This window comes from Tupaia chinensis, unplaced genomic scaffold, assembly GCF_000334495.1.
Source record: "Tupaia chinensis unplaced genomic scaffold, TupChi_1.0 Scaffold138322_1, whole genome shotgun sequence".
Lineage (NCBI taxonomy): Eukaryota > Metazoa > Chordata > Mammalia > Scandentia > Tupaiidae > Tupaia > Tupaia belangeri.
The window spans coordinates 2,760,953-2,784,875 of NW_006198219.1; the positions used below are offsets into that span (position 1 = coordinate 2,760,953).

General features: G+C 36.9%; 1 protein-coding gene across 3 annotated transcripts in view; it reads right to left on the bottom strand.

Moving 5' to 3' along the window:
- HBP1 (HMG-box transcription factor 1) overlaps positions 1–23,923 on the bottom strand; it is a 36,983-nt gene that overhangs the window by 5,322 nt on the left and 7,738 nt on the right. For 2 of the 3 annotated variants that reach the window (XM_006161161.3, XM_006161164.3), the window contains exons 2-9: positions 19,552–19,735; positions 17,035–17,263; positions 13,537–13,678; positions 12,806–12,917; positions 12,156–12,268; positions 9,615–9,771; positions 8,831–8,975; positions 1,314–1,631 (exon numbers count right to left, since the gene is read on the bottom strand). In XM_006161161.3, the coding sequence (XP_006161223.1) occupies positions 1,314–1,631; positions 8,831–8,975; positions 9,615–9,771; positions 12,156–12,268; positions 12,806–12,917; positions 13,537–13,678; positions 17,035–17,263; positions 19,552–19,735 (1,400 nt within the window). Of the gene's footprint in view, positions 1–1,313; positions 1,632–8,830; positions 8,976–9,614; positions 9,772–12,155; positions 12,269–12,805; positions 12,918–13,536; positions 13,679–17,034; positions 17,264–19,551; positions 19,736–20,727; positions 20,751–23,923 lie in introns of those variants that run through there. The other variant, XM_006161163.3, reaches the window with a different exon arrangement.

Genomic DNA, 23,923 nt, shown 5'->3' on the forward strand with positions numbered 1-23,923 from the left:
TTGGGGAACTTTATTGTTAAAGTGTTGAAAAGGCCCTTAGAATTCTTGACTCTCTATTTCTGTACTTAGGAATCTAAATAAATAACCAGAAACTAGAACAAATCTATTAATTAAAGTGTTACCTGTAATTTTTTTTGAGAGAGACTTTTGCTATCGAGCACGTGCACTCGCTGGAGAGACAAAGTGACAGAGAGAAAGAAAATGAGAAATCACCCCCGGGGGCGGTGGCCACACTACAATCTCTTTTCCATTCTCCTCTCAGGATTTTGGGCATGCATGTACATGCACCCAATATGAGTGTTAAGCCACCAGGTCCAGGACGTGAACCTTGATTGACTAAATGGGAGTGCAGCAAGGTAACCATTATGCCATCTGCTGGTCCCACCTATAATATACTTTTTTGTCAGAGATGCATTTGAGGTGAGAATTTACAACATTACTATGTGGATAATAAACAATTAACTTTTTTCATATCATGGATAGAAGTGACAGTGTTGATCCTCAGAGAATTAAGAAGACTTAGAAGGAGGCAACTTTAATACAGTCACTCAACTTACCATGGGCTTATTATGTCCCAATAAACCTGTCATAAGTTGCAATATCATCAAGTCAAAAATGCATTTAACACATCTAACCTACCAAACATGATAGCTTAGCTTAGCCTATCTTAAATGTACTCAGAACACTTAGATTAGCCTATAGTTGGGAAAAATCACCTGACACAAGCCTATTTTATAATCAAGTGCTGAATCTCTTGTGTTAATTTATTGACTACTCAAAGCGAAAAGACAGAATGGTTATATGGGTACTCCAAGTATGGTTTCTACTGAGTGCACATCCCTTTCACACCAGTGTAAAGCTGAAAAAGCCTAAGTTGGGGACCAGCTGTACATGAAGAACTTGACTGGTCTGATAGGGAGCAAGTGGTAGAGGACTCTGAGATGAGAAAGGAAACAAAGCAGGGAAGACTTGAGTTCATTTTTGCCCTGAGCTCTAGTGAGGAAGTAAGCCACCAGATTTGTCAAAGTTACCATTTTGATCAATCTAGTGGCTTCGTACAAATTCCCACTACCCGCACACTGTCAACTGTTAGAACTTGGTGCTCTGACAAGTAAATAACATTTAGTAGTACGTTAATAGGTAGATACTAAAGATAACCCAATTAAATATTATAAAATAGACATGACCCTAAAAATTAAAGTCAACCTAAGAAACAGAATTTTACAAAAGCTATATAGATTTACTTAACTATTTTCGTTATTGTAAACTACACTTGAAGTATTAATCAATTATTATAGTTATCACATTTTTACCTGTTATCTTTCCCTGGATACATCTGAGTATATTCAACTCTGTATTTTTTGGCAAAAAGCATGAAGGCATTCATTGGTCTTTTGCACCTATTAGGAGAAGTGGCACTCACAGTCCCTGAGCTGTGGTTTTTGACAGCTTTAGCATATAAAGAACTGGAAGAGAGCTGTGATGATCCAGGTGAACCACAGTTCTTACTGAATCCAGATCTTGCAAAGTCTTGACCACCAGGTCCACCACAAGACAAAGATGCACGACGCTGGCGAGCCATACTACTTAACACATAAACTGCAGAAGAATCCATAGGTGTGAAGTCATAGCTATAAAAACAAAAAAAAGGAAGTTAATAAAGTTTCAATTTAAATTATCCAATTTCCAAAAACAAGATTAAAAAAAAGGTTACTGCCTGATTAAAATTTTCACTGTATTTTCTCTATCTAATGTTACCAACACTAACAACTTTTGCCATTAATAGTTGCTTGTAAGATTACACCTTATGTGTGCATTGACTAAAAATTTTTTTTTACAAAACCTTAGCTAATACAAAAAGTAAACAAAATACAAAACTACGATACCCCCACCCCAAAAGGAATCTGTTACAATTAGCCTACTTTACTCATAAAAAGACAGGCCTGCGTGTCTCACAAACCCATTTATTCTCTCTTTAGATTCACTTTTTGACGGATTTGACAATCTGATTTCTTGGCCTACAAGAGCCTAGATCTAGGAAATAAAAATGGAGTGACAGGTAAATACTTGGCCTAAGAACCAAATATTAGAGAGGACGAAAGGTGAGATAAGGGCAGCACAAACAGGTTATATGTGGTTAAAAGAACTGAGAATGCACAGAAATCGGTGTCATTTGTTTGGGTGAAATCATACATATGCCACACCTAAAAGGCCACGTGTGCTGTAACATAGCCTAACAAGAGTTCACAGTAAAAGAGGCCTATTTTGTTCTACATGTTCCATTTATACAGTCGGAGAAACCTAGCCTTTTATCCTCATTTCTTCAACAAGCCTTGCTGGAAGGGAATTATCACCCTCTTACAGGTGAAGAGACATGCTAAGAAAGGGAAAGCACTATTCACCCAAGACCACACTGCAGCAACCAAACCGGTGTCTGTTCACCTACGGAGCCCCGGGTTTCTCACCGACATGACTCCGTGTCATCGGCTAAACTCAAGGTAAGTAAATGATAACTGCATTAACTGAAAATTATCTGCTAAAAATTAGAACTAACATATACCACACTGTCAATAAAATTCTCTTTGTTCCATGTTAACTACTTCTGTTTATACTTTGTGTCTTCTGGGCAAAAAAACCCTTTTACTCAGATTTTATTTTGAAGCCAGCTCCTACTTCTCTCCCTTGAAACAGAAATTCTGGTAACATAACAAAATAGGTTGATATGAGCCACAAGAATAGCATCTGCCTAAACATAAACATATAAAAGTAATGAGATACTCTACAGACAGATGGAAAAAACTTAACAAAGAGGCCCGTGCCATTTACCACACACACAGTTAAGGAGGACTTCTACCAAATATCAACTAGTGTCTTTTTTTTAACTGTATTTCATGAGACAAATTAATTTAAAACTTTTGACTCCAAAATTATCTAATGAATGTTTAAGCAATCGGTGAATTATGCCAAAAAAACAATTCCTGTTTTCTAGCTAACTAACTTTTATAAAATACCCTAAGCCACTCCGGGACATTACTTACAAACAAACAAAAACCTAAGCACTATAAATGAATCTAATACAAAATTATTAATTAATCTCCAAAAAGGAAAATATGTAATCACAATTTTAAATACTAAAAGTTATACACAGGGTAAGCTAATTACAAAAATTTGAAAACTCTACCATCTGGTGGCACAAATAATTATCACCTATTTTCATTATGGATACAATTTAAATCAGTCAACATACTGCATGATTATAATATGATATAAAGTATCTTAAAATTAGCTTAATCTTTTCCTACACCGCCTCAGGTAAGTATTCACTCACTTCACTAAACCCCAGAGTTCTTTGTTTCACACCTCCTCTTTTTCTCCCTGTTACTCCCTAAGATTAAACTGTCCTTTCTCACCTGTACTAATCTTCACCTCAAAGGCAAACTCCACAATAATGTAATATGTATTAACCATATCACATATTAACACTGAACCTTTCCAACAATTCCCCACTTTACAGACTTTTCTGGTATTGCCAGGATGTGTGTGCACACACGCAACATTAGAGACAGACGGACAAAGAGCATCCCCCAAAGAAAGCATCCCGCAATGGGATATGGTCATGCCACAGTCTTTTTAGTTCCATTCCTCCTTCCCATCAGGGCACATACTCAATGTACCTGGCATATTCTTAAGCCACTGGCCAGGATTCGTACTGTGGTAGGCCACGTGGGATCCAGCACCATAAGGACAGACAGCACTTTGCCACTGTGCTACTGGGCCAGCCCCAGAATTTTTTTTTTTAAGCCACAAAAAGGTTAACTGATTTATCCAAGCTTCCACAGCATATCTGCAGAACCAGACAGTCCAGCTTCAGAGCTCACAGTCCTACCAGGCTACACTGCCACACAGTGGCACATAACCACACTGCACACATTTGCTAATGTACTTACTTTTCTAGACTGGATGCAAAAAGGCATGCCCCTGCCTTACCTCACTTTTTATTTAGTCCTGCAAGACGTAACTGTGTAAAAATTTTAAGTGGGTTCAAATCTCAGTTCTGTCACTTACTAGTACTATGAACTTGGTCACGTTCAATAAACCATCTAAGTTTAGTTTATGTATAAGTTAGTTTAGTTATCTATAAAATAACGGTAATAAATGCCATGCAGTGTTGCTGAAAGAACAATACCTATGAAAGACTAGGTCAGACGCTGGCCCACAGCAATGCTCAAGTAAGGGCATCTATTATTACTGTAGAAATAGCTTAAGCTAGGGAATAGTACTAACTTTGGAATCTATACAAGGTAGAAGGCTTGAATCCTAATTCTGACACTAACTGGGCTTATTTGGGCATGTTCTTTAATGTCTCTGCTCTTAGTCTTCTAAAATGAGGATATAATCTAACAGATAATGAGGATTAAAGTAATGTATGTCCAGTACCGTGCACATGTAGGTTCTTGGGAAGTTTCTTACTCGAACAGAAACATCAACTTCACACAGTCAAAAGTGACTGCTTTAAGCCTGTGTCAGGCCTAGAAGGTAGGTCTCAATTTCCGAAGTCTCAGAATGGGCTTTTTTAAATCATGCTCACTTGGAAGCTTGCTTCCTGCAATAGCATCTCAAATCATGTTTAAGAGTCTCAAATCGTGTTTAAGAGCACATAATTTACTGTTGACTGATTCTTTCTGAAACTTCTTTCATTCAGAAACTTCTCAAATGTCCTTCCCTGCAAGTCATGACCCAAGAGCTTGCCCAAAATCCCAAGTGTACTTGGGAAATCATTCTGATGTTCCCTCCTGGACCGAGTATGTTTCTTCCTGCCTTTCTCTTGCTTCACACCCTCCATTATCTCCCTTAACCCCTAAGACCTAATCCAATCAACAATGATAATTTAGTCAACTTCAAGCTTCTCAAACTTTTTCATGGTTTGGGAACCAGCAGTTAGTGTAATGGCTATGTCGCTGGACTCCCACGTAGTCGACCGTGGTTCACGTCCCAGACCCGGTGGCTTAAAACTCACGCAGGGCATGTGTGTGTACGTGCCCAAGATCCCGAGAGGAGAATGGAGGAGAAGGGACTGTGGCGTGACCATCTCCCCTGGGGGGTGATTTCTCGCTTTCTGTCTCTATGTCTCTCTCTGTCTGTCTGGCGAGCGCACGCGCCCTATAGCAAAAACCTCTCCAAAAAATAAAAAAAACTTTTTCATGGTTTTTCCCTACATGAAAATGCTCATTTCTACTCCTCTGCAGGAAGGGAAAAAGAGGGTGTTGTTGTTATACTGAAATCACTCAACAGTAAAACGAGACCACTGACCAAGGCCATCTGGAGAGTGACTGTTACTCAAGTGGGACAACTGATGAGAATTTGGCCCTCTGAGAAAAACAGGAACTAAGCAGCCAAGTTTTCCCTTCTACTTTAAAAAGCAAAGTTTGTACTATCCAGTACCCAATACATATAAAAGTTTGTATATAACTTATAGATAAGCTACATATAGCATGTACATAAATACTAATGACCCCACAATACAAATTAAGAAGCAAAATATTTCTGGACTAGCAAGTGGCATGGTGGTCAAAGGCGCTGGACTCCCACGTGGCCGACAATGGTTCAAGTTTTGGACCTGGTGGCTTGCTTTCTCACTTTCCCTCTCTCTGTCTCTCTCTGATCAAACTGGAAAATAATAAGTTAAATAAAATAATTCTTTTAAAAAAAAGAAACAAAATATTTCTAATATCATTAAAGATCATTTGCCACTCCGAGAAATGACCAATCTCCTATATGGTTTATTATTTCCTTTCTCAATATTATGAAAATAACATATGAAATATAAATACCATCATGGCATTATTTATATTAATATTTATTAGTTAACATATAATATATTCTGTACAGAAAAGACTTAGCATAGCAAGCCTGACTGCTATTTTTCCAAAGGTTTACTTATAAGATTTTGGCCCTTGGCTGGCATCCAGAACTTGGATTTTGGGGAGTTCTAATCATTCCCACAACTAATAAGCGGCTTACTGTGTATACAAATAACCCAGTTCACCCTGAATACCCACTTACCTTTTGCAAGTTTGAAACTGTGGTACACCAGGACTCAATGAAAATTGTGTGTGCTGAGTGTCTAACAAATTTCCCTGATAGACGAATTTCATGTATGTTATTCCAACTCACTGCCAGGGTAACTAAGTGTGTCCTTGATGGCTCCACTGGAGGAGGATCCCTAGAAGCCTCGCTGGCCACAGACTCTACCTCATATCTTTCCCTTTCCTGATTTTGCTCTGCGTCCTCTTTCACATGGTCAATCAAAGCCATGAGCACAACCACATGCTCAATCTTGAGTCGTCCCAGCAAATTACAGATCCTGGGAATAGTCACAGGTACTTCGGAGTCGAACCACAGTCAACTATGTGGGAGTCCAGCAATGTAACCATTACACCATCTGCTGTTCCCACATTAGAGTTTTAAAGTTTCAATTATTTTAATCATGACAGAGAGCACATGCAAGATATGTATGTATATATACATATACAGAGAGAAAGAGAGAAGTGCCCGTGACAGGGTCTCTCCAAATCCCCTTCTCACAGCCCTTCACACTGTCATGATCGCAGGCATGTGTGAAAGTGCTCAGCATGTTTTCAGGTTGACCCAGGGATCCAAACCCACCACTGGCCACATGGCCTGCAGCAATGCAGTTCAGTTTGCTACAGACTGCACCACGTGACTAGGCATATTGGATATATTATTAAAGAACAAAATTTCATAAAAAATCAAATCATACTGTATATTTTTAGATGAACTCTTATTAATATTGCTAAAGGTTCATTTATTTTTCCACTAATAAAAAGATTTGCAGTACATAAATACATTGCAATTTTTGTAAGCACTCTCCCATTAATAGGTATTAATACTGTTTCCATGTTTGTGCTCTTATGAGCAACAGTTATGAACTTATTTACATATCTCCTTCAACATATCTGTAACAATTTACTTCTCTAATGTATAAATCACAGAGGAATGCAACTGCTAAGACTCATCTCTACAACATAAAGTCCAATTCTCTTCCAAAATCTATCTAATAACACTTCGCCAAAACATCTGACGGTCACTGAACTCTATCCCAGGAATACTTAAAATTACCAGTCCTTAAAACTGTCTTGGGGCTGGCAGGTGGCATGGTAGTTAAGGTGTTGGACTCCCACATGGCCAACCATGGTTTGAGTCCCAGATCAAGCTTGGTTTCTTTCTCATTCCCCCCCCCTCTAGTCAAATTAATAATAATAATAATAATTCTTTAAAAAAAAAAAACTTTTGTCTTACTTTTTTATAGTTTCTCAAAGAAGAACATCCAGGAGAGATGAAATTAAACTGTTTAGATCCTACCCTCATAAGACATGTGGCCTGCGCCAAGCCCTACACTGGGCTCACTTATCCTGACTATATAAAACACGTCTTTGTAGTTAAATATATGAAATTCAATCTTTAGACCTGCATAAGTCTGGAGAATATTCTACATAGTACCCATACATGCCTATGGGTTTGATAAGTATCTTTCAGAAAAAAATTAGTCTAAAATCACAGATATCTAAATGCTGGCTTTCTCTGAGTAGCTTTTGGATATGGGGTGACTAATTGCCCCAATTTTTACAGGACTAAGAGGTTTTCAGTGATGCTGTCTTTTTGGTGCTAAAACTGGAAAAGTCCCATATGAAGTGGGAAAGTTGGTTATAGCCTTCTTGAGACTCAGGACACATGGGTTCTTATCCTATTCTGCCACTTACTAACCAGGTGATTTCAGGAAAAACTACTTCCTTCTCTCAATCTTTTGAAATATCAGATTTTTTTGTTATATGCTGGTAAAACCATACAACTAATGTTCTTGAGTCAAAATAAACATTAAATGAAAATAGTTAACTACCAAAAACAAAAAAAATTAGTTAACTACAAAATCACTACAAATAGATTTATGGCCAGGGTAACCAGTGACATGGTGCTTAGGGCAGCTGGATTCAATGTGACTGACTATGCAGTTCAAGCCCCATACTCAACAGCTTGAAAAACACCCAAAATTTTGGGCATGTATACACACATGTGCAAAAGTTCCAACAATGGAGAAGAAGAGATTTGCAGTGTGACTGTCTCCTATGGGGGTGCTTTCTCACGTTCTTTCTCTCTCTGGCAAGCACAGACAACCTCCAGCAATTTAAAGAAAAAAAAAAAAGAAAGAAAGAAAGATGGGACCAGCAGTTAGCATAATGGCTACATCATTGAACTCCCATGTAGTCGATCGCGGACCGAGTCCCGGACCTGGTGGCTTAAACTCACGCTGGGCAGGTGTGTGTGCATGCCCAAGATCCCCAGAGAATGGAGAAGGGATTGCAGCGTGGCCATTCCCCCTGGGGGGGGGTGTGATTTCTCACTTTCTATCTCTCTGTCTCTGTCTTTCTGGCAAGCACATGCGCCCTATAGCAAAAACCTCTTAAAAAAAAAAAAAAAAGAAACTGTCCAGATACAACATTTTTTCCTATATTCTATCAAAGCTGATATATTAATCTCTTGGTCATATAACATGCAATATTCTTCCTAAGTTAATCCTAAATGTTTTATAAACTCACTTTTCCTATGTGACTAGACGAAACTCCTCGCTAGCTATTATTTTACTTTAGTTATCTGATTTTTTTTTCATTTAATCATATTTCTCTAAGTAGTTCTTTTATTATTCTCAGATCTTTAAAGGTCTGCCTCCAAAATATTTGACTCAGCAATCATTAGGGAACTTAAGAGTAAACTTTAACAAGAAAAAAAATAATAATAATTAGCTCAGTATTACCTTTTAAATGTATCAAAAACACCTGAATCATCAAAATTAATGGCATCGGGGTGTCCAGGAGGTAGACATACATCACCAATATGGATTTCACAACATGGAATGCCATGCTGTACCACAGTCAAGCTTGGATAAAAGGATGACCAACCTAAAATTAAACAATAATTGCATAAGGATGAGGACTACCAGAAAATACCCTAATTATTTCATAATGGTCATATATATTTCTCTCACATAAAAATAAAAAGTTATCACTTAAGAGTAAGTCTCAAGAGGTTTTCTAACACAAATCACGTATTTTTGTTATGAAGCAGTGCTATTTCCCTTTGGCAATGTAAAACCCCTCTAAAACTAGTTTCATTCAGCATTTGATTAATATATAGATCTCTATCATCAGCTCTTCCACACTCCACAAGATAGTGATAAATGATGACCAAGACCATGAAATAATCTCTGAATTATTAAATTATGTTTAACATGGTGTTCCAGTTTATAGTATACTTGGTACCAGAATGTCCATTGCCCAAACTATACCAAGACAACAGATAGCTTTTTATAGAATGCTACAATCTAAAAATTTCTCACATTCACAGGAAGGAGAATTCCATCAGACTACTAAGATACTTAAGCATCATGAAGTATTATTATTAGCATTTCCTATGACAGTTTTAGTTTGAAAGAAATTTTCCCTTTACTTTGTTTTCTTAATGATCAAAGCCAAAAAACATAATTATAGATTCAAGAAGTTTTCTTTAAAAAGTTACTACAAATTCAAATGAAGCCCTACCTTTATTTTTAACATAGAAAGGGTGGTCCAGCTTACACTCTATGGGAAGTAAACCATCTTCTACTGTACCAGGATCAAAAGTCAACTTCAGTACAGACTCGCCAAATGATACACTTTCTTCATGTGATAACAACTTTAGACCATCAGAACCATAGCCCTGAAAATATATGCATAGAGTGAATGAATTGGAAACGTTCAATTCAACTGACAAAGCTCCCATTATGTGTTAAGACTTTGTGGAAATGATAAAAATAACCAAGATAGGATCTCTGTTTTTATTTTCAACCCAGTAATGAAAAAAGACACACATACAAAGACTAGACCAGAATAAGCACTTTATGAAGTATAAATAAGGCTGATGAAATTTAATAAGGGTACATATTAATTCCTAAAGAGGGACATTAGGAAGGAGTTTCAATTCCCATTTGATCTGGGATTTAGAAGAAGAAGATTTATAAAAGAAGAAAAACATGGTTTGCATTAGGAATAGCTATAACAACTTATTTGATGAATGCTGAGTATATGCAAAAAATACAGGGTGAGTTTCGATTGGGGTAAGGCTGAAAAGGAAAAGCTACTTAGTTAAAGGATCTTAAAGTCAAGCAAAGTGCCTAAAGTTTGCTTAGAAGGCATCGTGAGGTCAATGAAAATATTTTTACAAATATAATAGTCAATTTTAAGACGATGACGACTGCAGAATAAGGAGGGCCCTCATTATTTGTTTACTAAAGAATGAAATACAGTTATTACCATCCTGAATTAACAAAGGCATTTTAGGACATACAAGACAATAGGCTCTAAAAATAAAAAAGCAAAAAAATAAAAAGAATAAGACATGATCCTTGCCCTTAAATTCACCAAAAACAAACAAAAACACAAAGGAGACCAACATGCCAACAGGTAAGTATAGTATCCAATCATTACTGTACTACTGCATGAGCAAAATAATGAACAAGCAAGAAAGATGAGTGTTAAAAATCTTCATGAAAATAGTATCAACAACATATGAATGGAGGAGAGGAACTAGTAAAATTTCATAGTGTGGAGCCTAATAATCAGGAAAGATAGTACCCTTAGCTTAAGTAGGGCTCTGCTCTGAATGCTGGAGCCAAACAGATTCAGATCCTGGACAGACCTGCAACTCACCAATCAAGTGTGAACTGCAGGGGTAGGAGGCAGGGTGAGGAATACAGTGGTAGGGGCCCAGTGGCAGGGTGGGGACTATGGTATGATGAGAACCTGCCAAGGATGCCTAGCTCCTTTTCTCTTAGGAAAAAAGAATAGAATTACAGTATCTTCCAATTCTTACAGCTGTATGAGACCTAAAATGAACCTAATTTCTTTACAGAGCACAGAGCAAATACCCAAAGGTGTAAACAATCTTCCTAAGTAAGGTCAGTCACACAAACAGTTGCTGGAAGAGCTAGAAAAGGAGTCCAGGTTTCCTGGCTCCAAGCCCAGAATGCCTTCCACAGAACACTATGGAGGTTGACATTAGCAGGAAAGGGGAACTGGCAAAGAGAGTCAAGAGGGGCAGAATTCTGTCACATTCAACAGTGGCTAACAGCCACTCCTATGGAAGTGCCATGCTCCACAAAATCGGGAGAAGACAATGTGAGGAACTAACCCATCTGTGAAATGTTGCAGAGATGTCAAAGAAAACAAGCAGAAGTCTCTGGTCCCAGAAATTAGAACAAAGCTAATAATCCCTGAGACAATCTAAGTAGTAAAGGCCAAAAACTACTGTGAACCTGACTAGAAGACAGGGTAAACAATTAGGGGAGAACCAAAGACAGCCAAATCGGGAGAGTTTTTCTCAACAGACTCAACAAGAGACTGCAGAATTAAAAAGAACTTAAGCGAGCACAATGCACATGCCCACCTTCTCTGACAATAGTGGAGATGGAGACATAAAAGATTTCAAAGTGAAAGGTGTTAACCAATATTGATCCTAATGTTACTTACTTACTACTTTTTGCTTATCAACCTAGAAAATGTTAGTCATTTAAAAAGTAACAATGTGATCGACTCAATTATCTACACGGTAATTATTAGATCACCTAAGATAAGGCTATGGTTTATTTATTCATTACTTATTTTTAATGATATTTTTGTTTTCCCCAATACATAAAACATAAAACACAAAAAAAGTGCTAAGAAATATTTTTTTTCCAATACAAAAAGTACAGGAAGTGAGCCTGGCAGGTTGCATGGTGGTTAAAGTGCTGGACTCCCACATGGATGACCACATTTCGAGTCTCGGATGTGGCGGCTTGTTTTCTCACTTTCTCTCTCTGTCTCTCTCTAGCTCTCTTGGGCCAAATTAAAAAATAATAATAAATAAAATAAATTCTTTAAAAAATATGTATAGGAAGCAAAGCCTGAAATCACTGCTTCTCTCCATCCAACTAAGCAACAAGTGGTCATAAATCCTCTACTTAAATATGAAAGTAAATGTAAGATATTCTTGTAGATTAAGAACAACAAAACCTTTGTTTCATTTTAAAAACCTTCAAAATGTTATAAAAATTTTAAGTCAACCTTGTGAGTGCCCATGTGAAGATCGTCCTCAGTATCACAGCCTTCAGCTCTAGCAAATTCTTCCACATCTTGCCACTCCTTATTGCTTCCCTTATGAAAGCATAGTCGTGTGCCTAAAGTTTAAGAAGAAAACAAAAATGAGACATGTGACTAGTGTGCTACACAACCTGTCAAAAATTCAAAAAATAATAATTTTACTTAAGTTTATTTACTCATTTACTTATTTTAATTTGACCAGAGGGACAGAGCGAGAGTGAGAGGGAAAGCAAAAAAAAAGCAAACCACCAGGCAGGTCTGGGACTTGAACTGCAGTAGGCCATGTGGAGTCCAGCGTCCTCAAACACCAAGCCACCTGCTGGACCCTCAAGTATGTTTTCTTTACCATTTTTTTAAAAATATTTTTGAGAGAGACTTTTGCTATAGGGTGTGTGCACTTGCTGGACAGAGAGACAAGACAGAGAAATCACCCCTCAGAGGGGATGGCCACGCCGCAATCCCTTCTCCTCCATTCTCCTCTGGGGATCTTGGACAAGCACACACAAGCCTGGAATGAATCTTAAGCTGCCAGGTCTAGGACTTGAACCGCAGTCAACTACATAGAAGTCCAATGACATAAACATTATGCCATCTGCTTGTCCTATTTTCTTTACCTTTTAAAAAACAGTGCCACACAGTTGAAGGCCAGGAGTTACACCATCCCAGGTCATCATCATCTGACAGGGAGGACATGCAGAAAATGCCAGATTCGGACTCACTATTTGCCTATGAAAAAAATATAAACATTTTGTTTTGTTAATGTATCTTCTTTTTTTAATTGCCCAAGGATGTGTGAGCTTATCACAGAGATAGAAAGGGAAGGAGAGAGAGAAACCACCCCCTCAGTGGGGCTTTCTCTGTTCCCACCACAATCTCTTTCCTCCATTTCTCTTTCAAATCAAGATTTTGGACATGCACACATGCACACACACATAGTGTATTTTTCAAGTCACCAGGGCTGGTATTCAAACCATGGTCAGTCATGTGAGATCAGGCTCCCAATGCACTGCACTTAACCATTAATATGAGGCTGGCCTGCTGACACATCTTTTTAACTTAATCCTTCAGGCTCATGCTTATTATTATAAAACTTAGTCATCACTTAGGAAAAATTCAAGGCTTTCAAAACCTATTTGAAGTTTTAGTTAAATGCACATTCCCACTCTGCAATAAATTTTCCTCTTAATACAGATGTACATAAAATCAAATCTGGATGACTAAAAGAACATTCAGACATTCTACTTCCCATCTGCATGTGCTTCGGAAGAATTTCTTAGGCTAAGTTACTGTATTTTAACTGATGAGCAAACTTTGTAAAAGTTTAACTCATTTTGAATAAACTCACCCTTTCATGTCTTACTGGTGTTTCTTCCTTCCAGTGGTGATGAGAGAAGGCTGGTTCACTCTTTGAAGATGACGACACTGGTGGAGGGCGGGCATAGGAATGTAAACTTTTGCTAGTAGCTATGATGTGTACAGGAGATGATCTAAAATAAAGCAACAGTATTGACTTTAAAGCATAAAGCTTGAAAGCAGATCCTTTTGATGAAAAATATGCATATTCAAAATGGCATTATTATACCATTTATAGCTATGATAAGCACTAATAAAGACGAGATCTTGTTTTTAATATGCTGCTCCTTAACTCGACTTCTTACCCAAACCTTCCTTACATATTTTAAAGTTTTTTTAATATTTGACAATGTATTTTAAATTACCACTAACTTTATTTATTGCATTCATTTTTGTATTGCAATGTATATATCTTCATGCATAAAAGATAACACCTCTTGTGCAGGAAGGTCCCCCTATTCATTTCTTTCTTCTACTTTGAAGTACTCAAAACACTTCAGTATGAACAGAACATGTAAGCTTAATGTGACCAACACTGACCTCTTTCCCAATCATGTATATCCTTGGGCAGACACAATGAACTACCTTAAGCTAAAATGGTTAAACTTCTTATAGCCAAAAAGCAGCCTATTAGCCATTCCATAAAAACAACTATACATATGGTCTTATTTTCTCCATGGATCACCTTAAAAAACCCTTACCCCTTCCCCTGATAATCATTTTTAACAGGCACTGCCCTCCCTTTAGAGGGTACAGAGCTCTCAAAAAAACATCAAGATCCTGCCCTCAAAAGCAGACCAGATATTCATGGGTGGGAAACAGCAAGAAACAAGCCTATAAAGGGTGATTAGTAATGTATACAGACTCTGAGTCAGGACAGGAAGCAGAGTGGAAGACAGCAAAATTTACATAGGAAAGCCATCTGAGGGTCCCAGATCAGGGTAATTCTGAGATACCAAACAGGGATTTGATCCTAACAAGACAACTTTATGCATGTTTACAATACCTGCTTTTTCAAAAAGGAGGGAGAAACGACTCTCCAAAACTTTTTATTTCCTGAGAAATTTTATTAGCCTCTCAATTTTTACATGCTGAGTATTTCATCCTAGCCCAAATAATTTCTTTTATATTTTTATATATGAAGTATACGAGAATGGCTAATCTGCTAAAACTTCTTGTTCATCCTTGACTTCCTTACTCATAAAAGTGAGTTTTACCACTTCTTCTGTTTAACCACTTAGAACAGAATAATCTGATGTTCTAAAATGTGTATGACCTAAAGTATTCTGTGAAAATCAACATGCTTACCATGTCTAAACACGAATATCATCAGTTATTTCATCACTCTGTGCAAGGATAACAGAAATTTGACCTGTCTTCTATCTCTTGATACTTTACGACTAAAGACAAGTGTTAGAATGCAGGCAAAACAACAGAGAATTGTATCTTTATGATGGAGGAAGAACAGAAATGCTACAGAGAACAAAGCTACATCTTCAGGGAGGCACTCTTTACTTGTGTCTTTCTCTACACTTATTTTTTATTAACTCACTTTCTGTGATCTAAATCTCCATGACTTTGCTGTAATAAATGAAAACTATCATCTCTAAAATAGAACTGGGTAAAAAAAAAAAGACAATAGTAAATCAGGATTTGTTGGTTTTTCTAAAAATGTAAAGAAGAATTTTTACCTTTGTGACTATTAAGATTACAATGAAAACTACAAGTATAAAGAAAATAATACTCTGGGGGCCAGCAGATGGCATAATGATTGTGTTGCTGGACTCCCAAGTAGCTGACCACAGTTCAAGTCCTGGACCCGGTGACTTAAAACTCATGCCTGGTGCATGTGCGGGCCTGCCCAAGATCCCAAGAAGAGAATGGATTGCAGTGTGGCCCACCCCCCGGGGAGATTTCTCACTTTCTATCTCTCTTTCTCTCCGGTGAGTGCATGCACCCTTTAGTAAAAAATCTCTCTTAAAAAAAAAAAAAGAAAAAGAAAGAAAACAAAGTTTTCTTTCCTGTGGAAATTTACATGTAATTAAACTGAAAGTTAATAACGTAGCTGAATTTCTTCTAATCAAGACCATTATCTTGCTAAATACTGAGTTGTCAGAAAAAATCATGACACATTTTTACATAGAAAAAAATACATCATGACTTTTCCAACAACCCAGTAGAAGAAAAGCAGTGTAACTTAATGAGGTGAAATAAAACCGGGATTTCATACGTTAAAAAGCGTATTCTTTGGCAAAGCATTTTACTAATTTAGGACCGCTACCAAGTTCAACCTTATTTCCTACACCACCTAATATGGACTCATATTTTCCACCCACAGGAGAGCATAAATGGCCATTTCTCTCCCTTTCACTATCATATTAACCCTTGTCTTTTTTGGGTCAAATAATAAAATGTTGCCCACTTGGGTCTCCCTAGGACTATTAGTTCCAAGTTTCCATAATTTCACAGTACAATAATTCATTTTCTTAAAACTATGATCGAGATATATGAAATAGCGATTTTTACCTGCAAGTCCACTTTCCTAAGTTTAAAATCTTTAATATTAGCTAATTTTAGAATTATCAAACATATCAAAAACATAAGGCCACATGGACTATAGAAGAAATACATTCCAAAAGGAACCCAAACTCAAGGCTGATAGTTTAAAATGTTTACTACAGCTATAGTTCATATAAATACAATTTCCATTTCTGTAGTAGAAATGTATAGAAGAGTATTTCTCAGTCTAATTTATTTTTAGATGACTAATTCTTTAATTGCCAGAGGGCATGTGTACTCACCAGAGATGAAGAGACAGAGAGGGAGAGGGAGAAAGTACTCCCCAATGGGACATGGTCACATAGCAATTCCTTCCCCTCTACCTCTCCATCCTGTCAGGATTTGGGGCAAGCAGACACAGCACCTGGCATGCTTGCTTTTCAAGCTACTGGGGCCAGGATTTGAGCCATAGTTCGTCATGTGGGACCTAGCTTGCCTTAACCACTGGACCACAGGATAGATCCCTTTTTTAAAATACTTTTAAACAGGTAAATGTACATACACACGCACACACACGTATATGAGACAAAGAGAGAATCAATCCCCGGGAGGGATGCCAAGCCACAATCCCTTCTCTGCCATGCTCCTCTTGGGAATTTTGGGGAAACACTCACATGCACCTAGCACATGCCTGGCATGTTTTTCAAGTGGCCAGGTCTGGGACTTGAACCACATGGTCCACCATGTGGGATCCAGTACCCTAACCTCCATGCCACCTGCTGGCCCACGTTTATAAATACTTTTTCCTCCTTTGTTCTCCTATCACCTTTATTTTACTGTATGCAACAACAAACTTAATTGTAATGTCTTTACCTAAATTCTAATTTAAATTAACTATTAGATGGTTAGTAGCATTATTACCTTTAAAATAGAAAAATTTAACAGTGTTTTGTAATGACAATAGTTTTAAAGTAAAAATTAATGCTCTTACCTGTTATAAAATGAGCACTGCATAAGTGGACTTTGTGGACTTGTAGCAATATTCGCTAATTCTGTTAGCCAATCCACCTCATTTTCACGGTAAGTATTTTCTGATATATCTGAGGTATTCTGGTTCCAAGATGGTCTTGAATATTCTTGATGTGAAACATCTGAATTTAGCTGGTACATGGCAGATTGGGTAGAATCACTTTGAACAGCCTGAAGTTCAGGAAGGTCATCTGCAAAAAAAGTAACTCAAAATTATTTTTAAAAATATACTGATGCAAAGAACAATAATTATAGATGGAAGAGAAGTCATCAAATTTAGCAAATTGATTTTGTAAGGAAAATCATAAATTCAACATTAAATTTAAAATGTGTTCTTAAATAAAATGACACCGTATATATTTTTTAAGAAATTTTAAATTAAGTATTATTATTATTTAATTTGCTATAGGGCATGTGCACTTACCAGAAAGAAAGAGAGCAAGCGAGCAAGCAAGCAAGCAAGCTGCAGATCTGGGACTCAAACTCTGGCAGTTCAGCACTTTAACTACCACATCACCTGCTGGTCCCAATGCCTTATACATTTAATAATCAACATAGCCAAATGGAAAAGTAAACCCAATAAATGTAAATGCTGTAAATGACTCCACTACCTAAACCACGTACCATATTGTTCACAGACTAAAAAATAGTTTTGGTTGGTATTTACAGTCTCTTCTGCCCCTTTTCTGTTTCCCCCTTTTTTTGTACCTCACCTGGGCAGGGATCCGTAAGTCACTAAGGTATTTTTACATTAACATGTTAATGAAGAAAAGACATTTCACATGTGTGCATATATGTACTTACTACTTACATAGTTTATTAACCTGTTATACAGATTATTACAATCATAAAAATAATTTCCAAATAAAAGAATTTAGATCATATACTATAAATTTTTAGGTACTTTTACTTACACAGCTCTGTGTTAAATTTCTTTTTACTAAGATAATCTGAACTTGGTAATATTTATTGCTTATATTTTTCCTATAAGGGTATTCCTGAAAGGCAATTTGATAAACTTTCAGCTCTCTGAGATAAAAAGTAGACATGCTACCGAAGAACCACTTGTGTATGTACAAAAGCTATTAATACTATAGAGAACAGTGAATTCCAAAAAATCAAATTCTACAAAACAAAAAAGAAACTAAAGCAGGGAAGAAAGACCATACTGCAGGTCTTTTTTTAAAACAAACAAACAAACAAACAACAACCAAAAAAAAAACTTTCTCTCTAGGAAATGAACCACACACCTACAAATTCTACAGACCCACTGGGTCCCTAAAACATGTAAGGAAAACTTTGATTTTCCTAAATGTCACCATAGAAGTACATATAATCTCTATTCAGGTGAATTTTCCAGAATTATCTACTAAACCTCAAGTAAGTCTTAACTGAAGTACTGATTCTGGTTTCCCATAAAACTGACTAGAAGGTATTGCCTACCACACTGTACTAACAAAATCATCCCACACCATAATTCTCGTGGTGTTGTAGCTAGTTTCCTTTCCTTCATTGCCAACACTCTTCCTTTGACCATTATTTCTTTTTTTCTTGTAAAGAGTTCATTTCTCTTTGAAGTTCCAAGAAATTAACCTCTTTTTAACTGAAGTCATAAATGAAAGAGTTTTTGACTCCCCTGGCCCTTGGTTCCTGATTTCCTTCTGAAACCTAAAACATGATGGTTGAGAATCAACTAGTGCTTAAAATGGAGGTCCTTGTATATTAGAACCCAGAAAATCCTTGGAATTCTAACCGTTTAAGTCCCAAGAATTTTAAGATTCCAATAATTCCCAAACATTATTGGCATATATAATCTTATTCCTTTATTACAGCATGTATAAAATGAGGATAATCATATCTTCTCCTCAGGGTTTTTATGAACATTAAGGAAAATTACATAATACAATGGAGACAAAGCAAGGCTGAAAAGCTGGACAGCAAGCCAAGGTCACCCATTAGCTCTCTGCTCCTGAGTACCAGACTCAAAGCACTGTAATTCAAAATTATATCTCAATAAACCTTCACATTTCTACAGCTCACAGATCTCCGGAGAAGCTCAGTGATAGTAAACACCACAAATGTCAGATCCTCAAATTTCAAGGATCCACTATAACTTCCTATTATTCTATCAAATCAGCCATGAAGAGGAGCTAAGCATAATTTACTGAGCTTACTGTGAGAATGTTTCAGAAGTAATATCCTTTGAAAAGCCACAAAGCCCCATTTTTCTAAGGCGCTTAAAAGTCCACTCTTAAACACAAACTAAAGCAGTTTAAAAATCTGTAAATGAGTTCTATGATAACCATAAATAATTCAAACTCACATGCTGGTTTTAAAGCAGTAACAAGAGAATGTTGAAAATTCCTGATATACAAAAACTTCACAACTCTTTCAACCAATCATGGCAGGTGAAGAAGCCAAATATGAAAATTCATCTGAATCCTAGTGAGATTCCCAAATAACTTTTAATTTTGTTTACCAAGCTCCATGTGCTCATCGCAGGAGTTATATCCAGGTGAGGACGGCAAATTTTCATTACACTGCAGCAACTCCAGTGAGTCATTCATGCCTGAAGCCCTCTTGTCCATTACCAATAGGAGTTTCTGAACTGCATTAGGCATCTGATTTGTCTTTACTTCCCACACCATGTTATGGTGCTCTGACTTTAAAAACAGAAGAAGAAAAAAATGTCAGTCATGCAATTTGGAGAGAATATGAGTATAAAATCAATCAGACATATCACAATGTGACATTAAAAAAAAAATCATACATTGCTACCTACATCTCCCTAGAATTCTGTAGGCCAGAAGACTTCCTAATATTTTGGCCTCCAACTGTATATTTAACACTAAGTTACACATATACCCCAGAGGTTATCATCTTGAATTTTAAACTATCTTTTCTGCTAAGAATAAAGCAGTATTACGAATGCTTTTATTTCTTTACCCTAGTAACTCTCAGATGCAAACAGTGAAACTAACAATTATTTTTTACTTGTACCTTAAAATTACAAAGAAAATTAACACAACTTTCCTCAATTAAGTTGAAAAGACCGAAAGAACATTTTTAAGGCTGTTTTATCAACTATGTTCATGATTTTGTTTCCTCATATTCTAAAGTGAGTAACTGCAACACATTTGAAGAAAATTACATTCTCTAAAGAATATTTAAGTTTTGTTTTTGTCTTTGTTTCTGCTTTAGGTGTTTGCCATAGGATGCATGCACTCACCAGAGAGAGAGAGAACTGAGAAATCATCCCCCCACCCCCAGGGGGATGGACACATAGCAATCTCTTCCCCTCTATTCTCCTCTCAGGATTGTGGGTATGTGTGCACATGAGCCCAGCATGATTCTCAGGCTACCAGGTTCATTACTCAAACCATGGTTGGCCATGTGTGATTTCAGTGGTCTAACCACCATGCCACCTACTGGTCCAAGAAAGTTTCTTGAAATGACCATTTATTACTGTTTGCATAAAAATTAAAACATATTAGCCAAAATAAAGATACCTGTCATTGTGATTACATAAATTTACTATCACCTCAAGCCTACAAAGTTATCACAAGTAAAAGAACAATTGGGTTAATATAGTTAAACAATTTTTCAGCAAAGTCTACCAGCTAGATTTTGCTATGAGAGAAAAATTTGGTTATACCTTTTACACTCTGGCCTTTGGACAATGATCAAATTAGTTATTTAACATGTGCAACAACAGCAGGAAGACCTTTTTTCTCAGGCTTTACTCCAAATTTCATTAGCAAAAAAATTCCTGACTTTACAACAATATGTAGGTTGAGCACCCCCTAAAAAAAAAAAAAAAAAAAAAAAAATCTGAAATGCTAAATCCAAAACTTTTTGAGCACTGGGACTAGCAGTGAGCATAATGGCTATGTTGCTGGACTCCCATGCAGTCAACCGTGGTTCGCGTTCCGGACCCAGTGACTGGGGCACGGGGCACGTGTGCGTGCATGCCGAAGATCCTGAGAATAGAGGAAAAGGGATTGCGGCATGGCCATCCCCCCTGGGGGGTGATTTCTTGCTTTCTGTCTCTCTTTTTCTGTCTGGTGAGCACACGTGCCCTATGGCAATTTGAGCACTGACATGACACCTTAAGTGGAAAATTCCATACTTGACCTCATCTGGATCAGAGTCAAAATGAAGAAGGGATTGTGGCCATCCCTCCTAGTGGGTGATTTGCCACTTTTCCTCTCACTGTCTCTCTCTCCAGCAAGTACATGTGCTCTAAGGCAGGGGGGAAAAAAAAAAAAACTCTCAAAAAAAAATTGCTTTAAGGCTATGTGTGTAAGGTATATATGAAACATAAATAAATTTCATGTTTAGACTTAGTTCTCATCTCCAAGATATTCATAATGTACATGCAAATATCCCAAAATCTGATGAGTGGGGAAGGAAAATAATCTGAAATCTGAAAAAAAAAAAAAAATCTAACTAAATATACTTCTGGCCCCAAGCATTTCAGATAAGGGATACTCAATCTGCATAGGTTTTCCTCAAGATAAAACAAAATATTGCTGTTAAAAGTCACTAAAAGTTCAGGTCAACAAGTGATGTGGTGGCTCAAGTCCTGGATCCCAGATGGCTTGAAAAACATGCCAGACTCATGTGCGTGCATTCCCAAAATTCTTAAGAGGAACACAGAGAAAGGATTGTGACTGGCCATCCTGCTGGGGGGAGGGGAGGAATATCTCACTTTCTTTCTCTTGTCTCTGGAAAGTACACAGGCCCCTATGGCCAAAAAATAAAAATAAATTTTTAAAAATCCCTAAAAGTAGATTACTCTAGTTTAGGCTGATCGAAATTGCTGGGAAAAGATGTTACTTAATATTTAAGCCAGAGCTTTAAACCATGATGGATGTAATCACCAATCAACACTGATAGCACTGATGTATTTTTTTCTACAAAGGCATTTTCATATGAAGTATTCTGACTGTAATATACAGTCACAACAAAAAGAACAAGTCATTAAAAAATATTACTTCTAGCCTCCCCAACAATATTTAGATACTGCTAAGATTGTTATACTTCAAATATTTTTCATGCACACATAACCACAATGTTTTGTCTTCATGTTGCCTCATATTACATATAGCTCATCTTTTCTCTTCACATAGTTCATAAGCATTTTCCTACATTATTAATTTTTCCAAAGATCTAAATAGTTAAATATACAGCATACGGATGTACCAAAATTCACTTATACCTCCTACTGCTGAACATGTTAGTCCTGTTTTTTTCACTCTTGTAAATATCATGGATCTATTTTTCAAAAAGAGACTTGCAGGGCCAGCATGTGGCGTGGTGGTTAAGGCACTGGACTTCCACATGGCTGACCATAGTTCAAATCCGGATATGACAGCTTGCTTTCTTACTCCTCCCCCTGCCCCCCCCCCCAATCTCTCTCTGGTCAAACTAATACATAAAAATTAAATAACTCTTTTTAAAAAGAGAGATTGCTTAATCTGATTATTTTAGATTTCTAGGTACAGATTAGTAGGTTTATTGAGCATCTTAAGGTTCTTGAAACATACAAACTGCATACTGCTTTACTTTAATTATTAAATTCTTTCTTGGATACTTTCTGTCTCAGCTACTCAAAAATAACCCTTATCAATGGGCTTTAGAGCTTTACTTAGTATCGACCACAAAATGTATTACAGTGTAGTGAAAAGGGTACTTAGTGAAAAGGGCACTGGGTTAGATGTAAGGAAACATGGGTTTTGATTCTGGCTTGATCACTTATTACGAATGACTTAAGTGACTGAATTTCTCACTAACTCAACATCACCTCTAAAACAGGACTAATAATAACTGTCCTATGTTCCTCCTAATAGTTGTGAGGATGAACTGAAACAAAGTAAAAAATATGTAAAAGGACTTCTTTTAAAGTTATTCTATCCTGAGGGTGTTGGTGAGCAGTATTATACATACTTTGGGCTTTTAGTGTCATAAATACAAGTTAGTGAAAATAATTAATAGTACACAATCAGACAGTTATTTTACCATAGTTTCCTCCCTAGGAAATACAGTTTGTACAGGACCCCATAAAATTCATGTGTAAAAGAATTAAGGGGGTAAAAACTTGATCTGATTATTGTTTTGAGGGGTAGAGCCTTTGGGTTGAGCTCAGTGACTGGGTGGTTAGGGCAGTGGCCCCTATGATTGAGTCTGAATGAGGTCCTATATGAACACAGACCACACTCTGCTCTGCTCAAAATTCTCATGTGTGCCATTTTATGGTATCTTTGAAATTCTCAGCCACCCAAATCATGAGACAAAGAAACCTCTCCCTTCATAAATTACCCAGTCTCAGGATTTTCTATTAGCAATTCAGTAGCAGACTGAGATGAAAAAGCATCCAAGAGGTCTCATTAGCATGCCATTACTTTGGGCAATTAATAGTTTATCTACCTAAAAGATAATCTGAGACATTCGAAAGAAATCAGTACTTCACCAGTTTAATACAACGTACTAATGAATCAGTCTTAGTACATAGTTACGGCAAATCTGTTAGGGTATAATTCTCACAAAATTGGTGGCTAGAAGAAATGCAATTAGGAATACAAATTTCAAGTAACAAATCATGATTGTGAGCCTCTACTTTCTCCATGAAAAAAATCTGAGCAAATTTAACTAATTTATTTTTCAACACAACCCTTGTGATATGCTGTCATACACATGCTTTAAATGAAATGATGTCCAGGCCCCAAGGCTACAGAGGATCTGATTTATTTGGTCTTACTTAATTTTGGGTATAGCCCTGCACACTGTTTTTTATTTGTTTGCTTTCAAAAGAAACCCAGATGCAGTGTTGAGAACCCCTTGACTAAAAG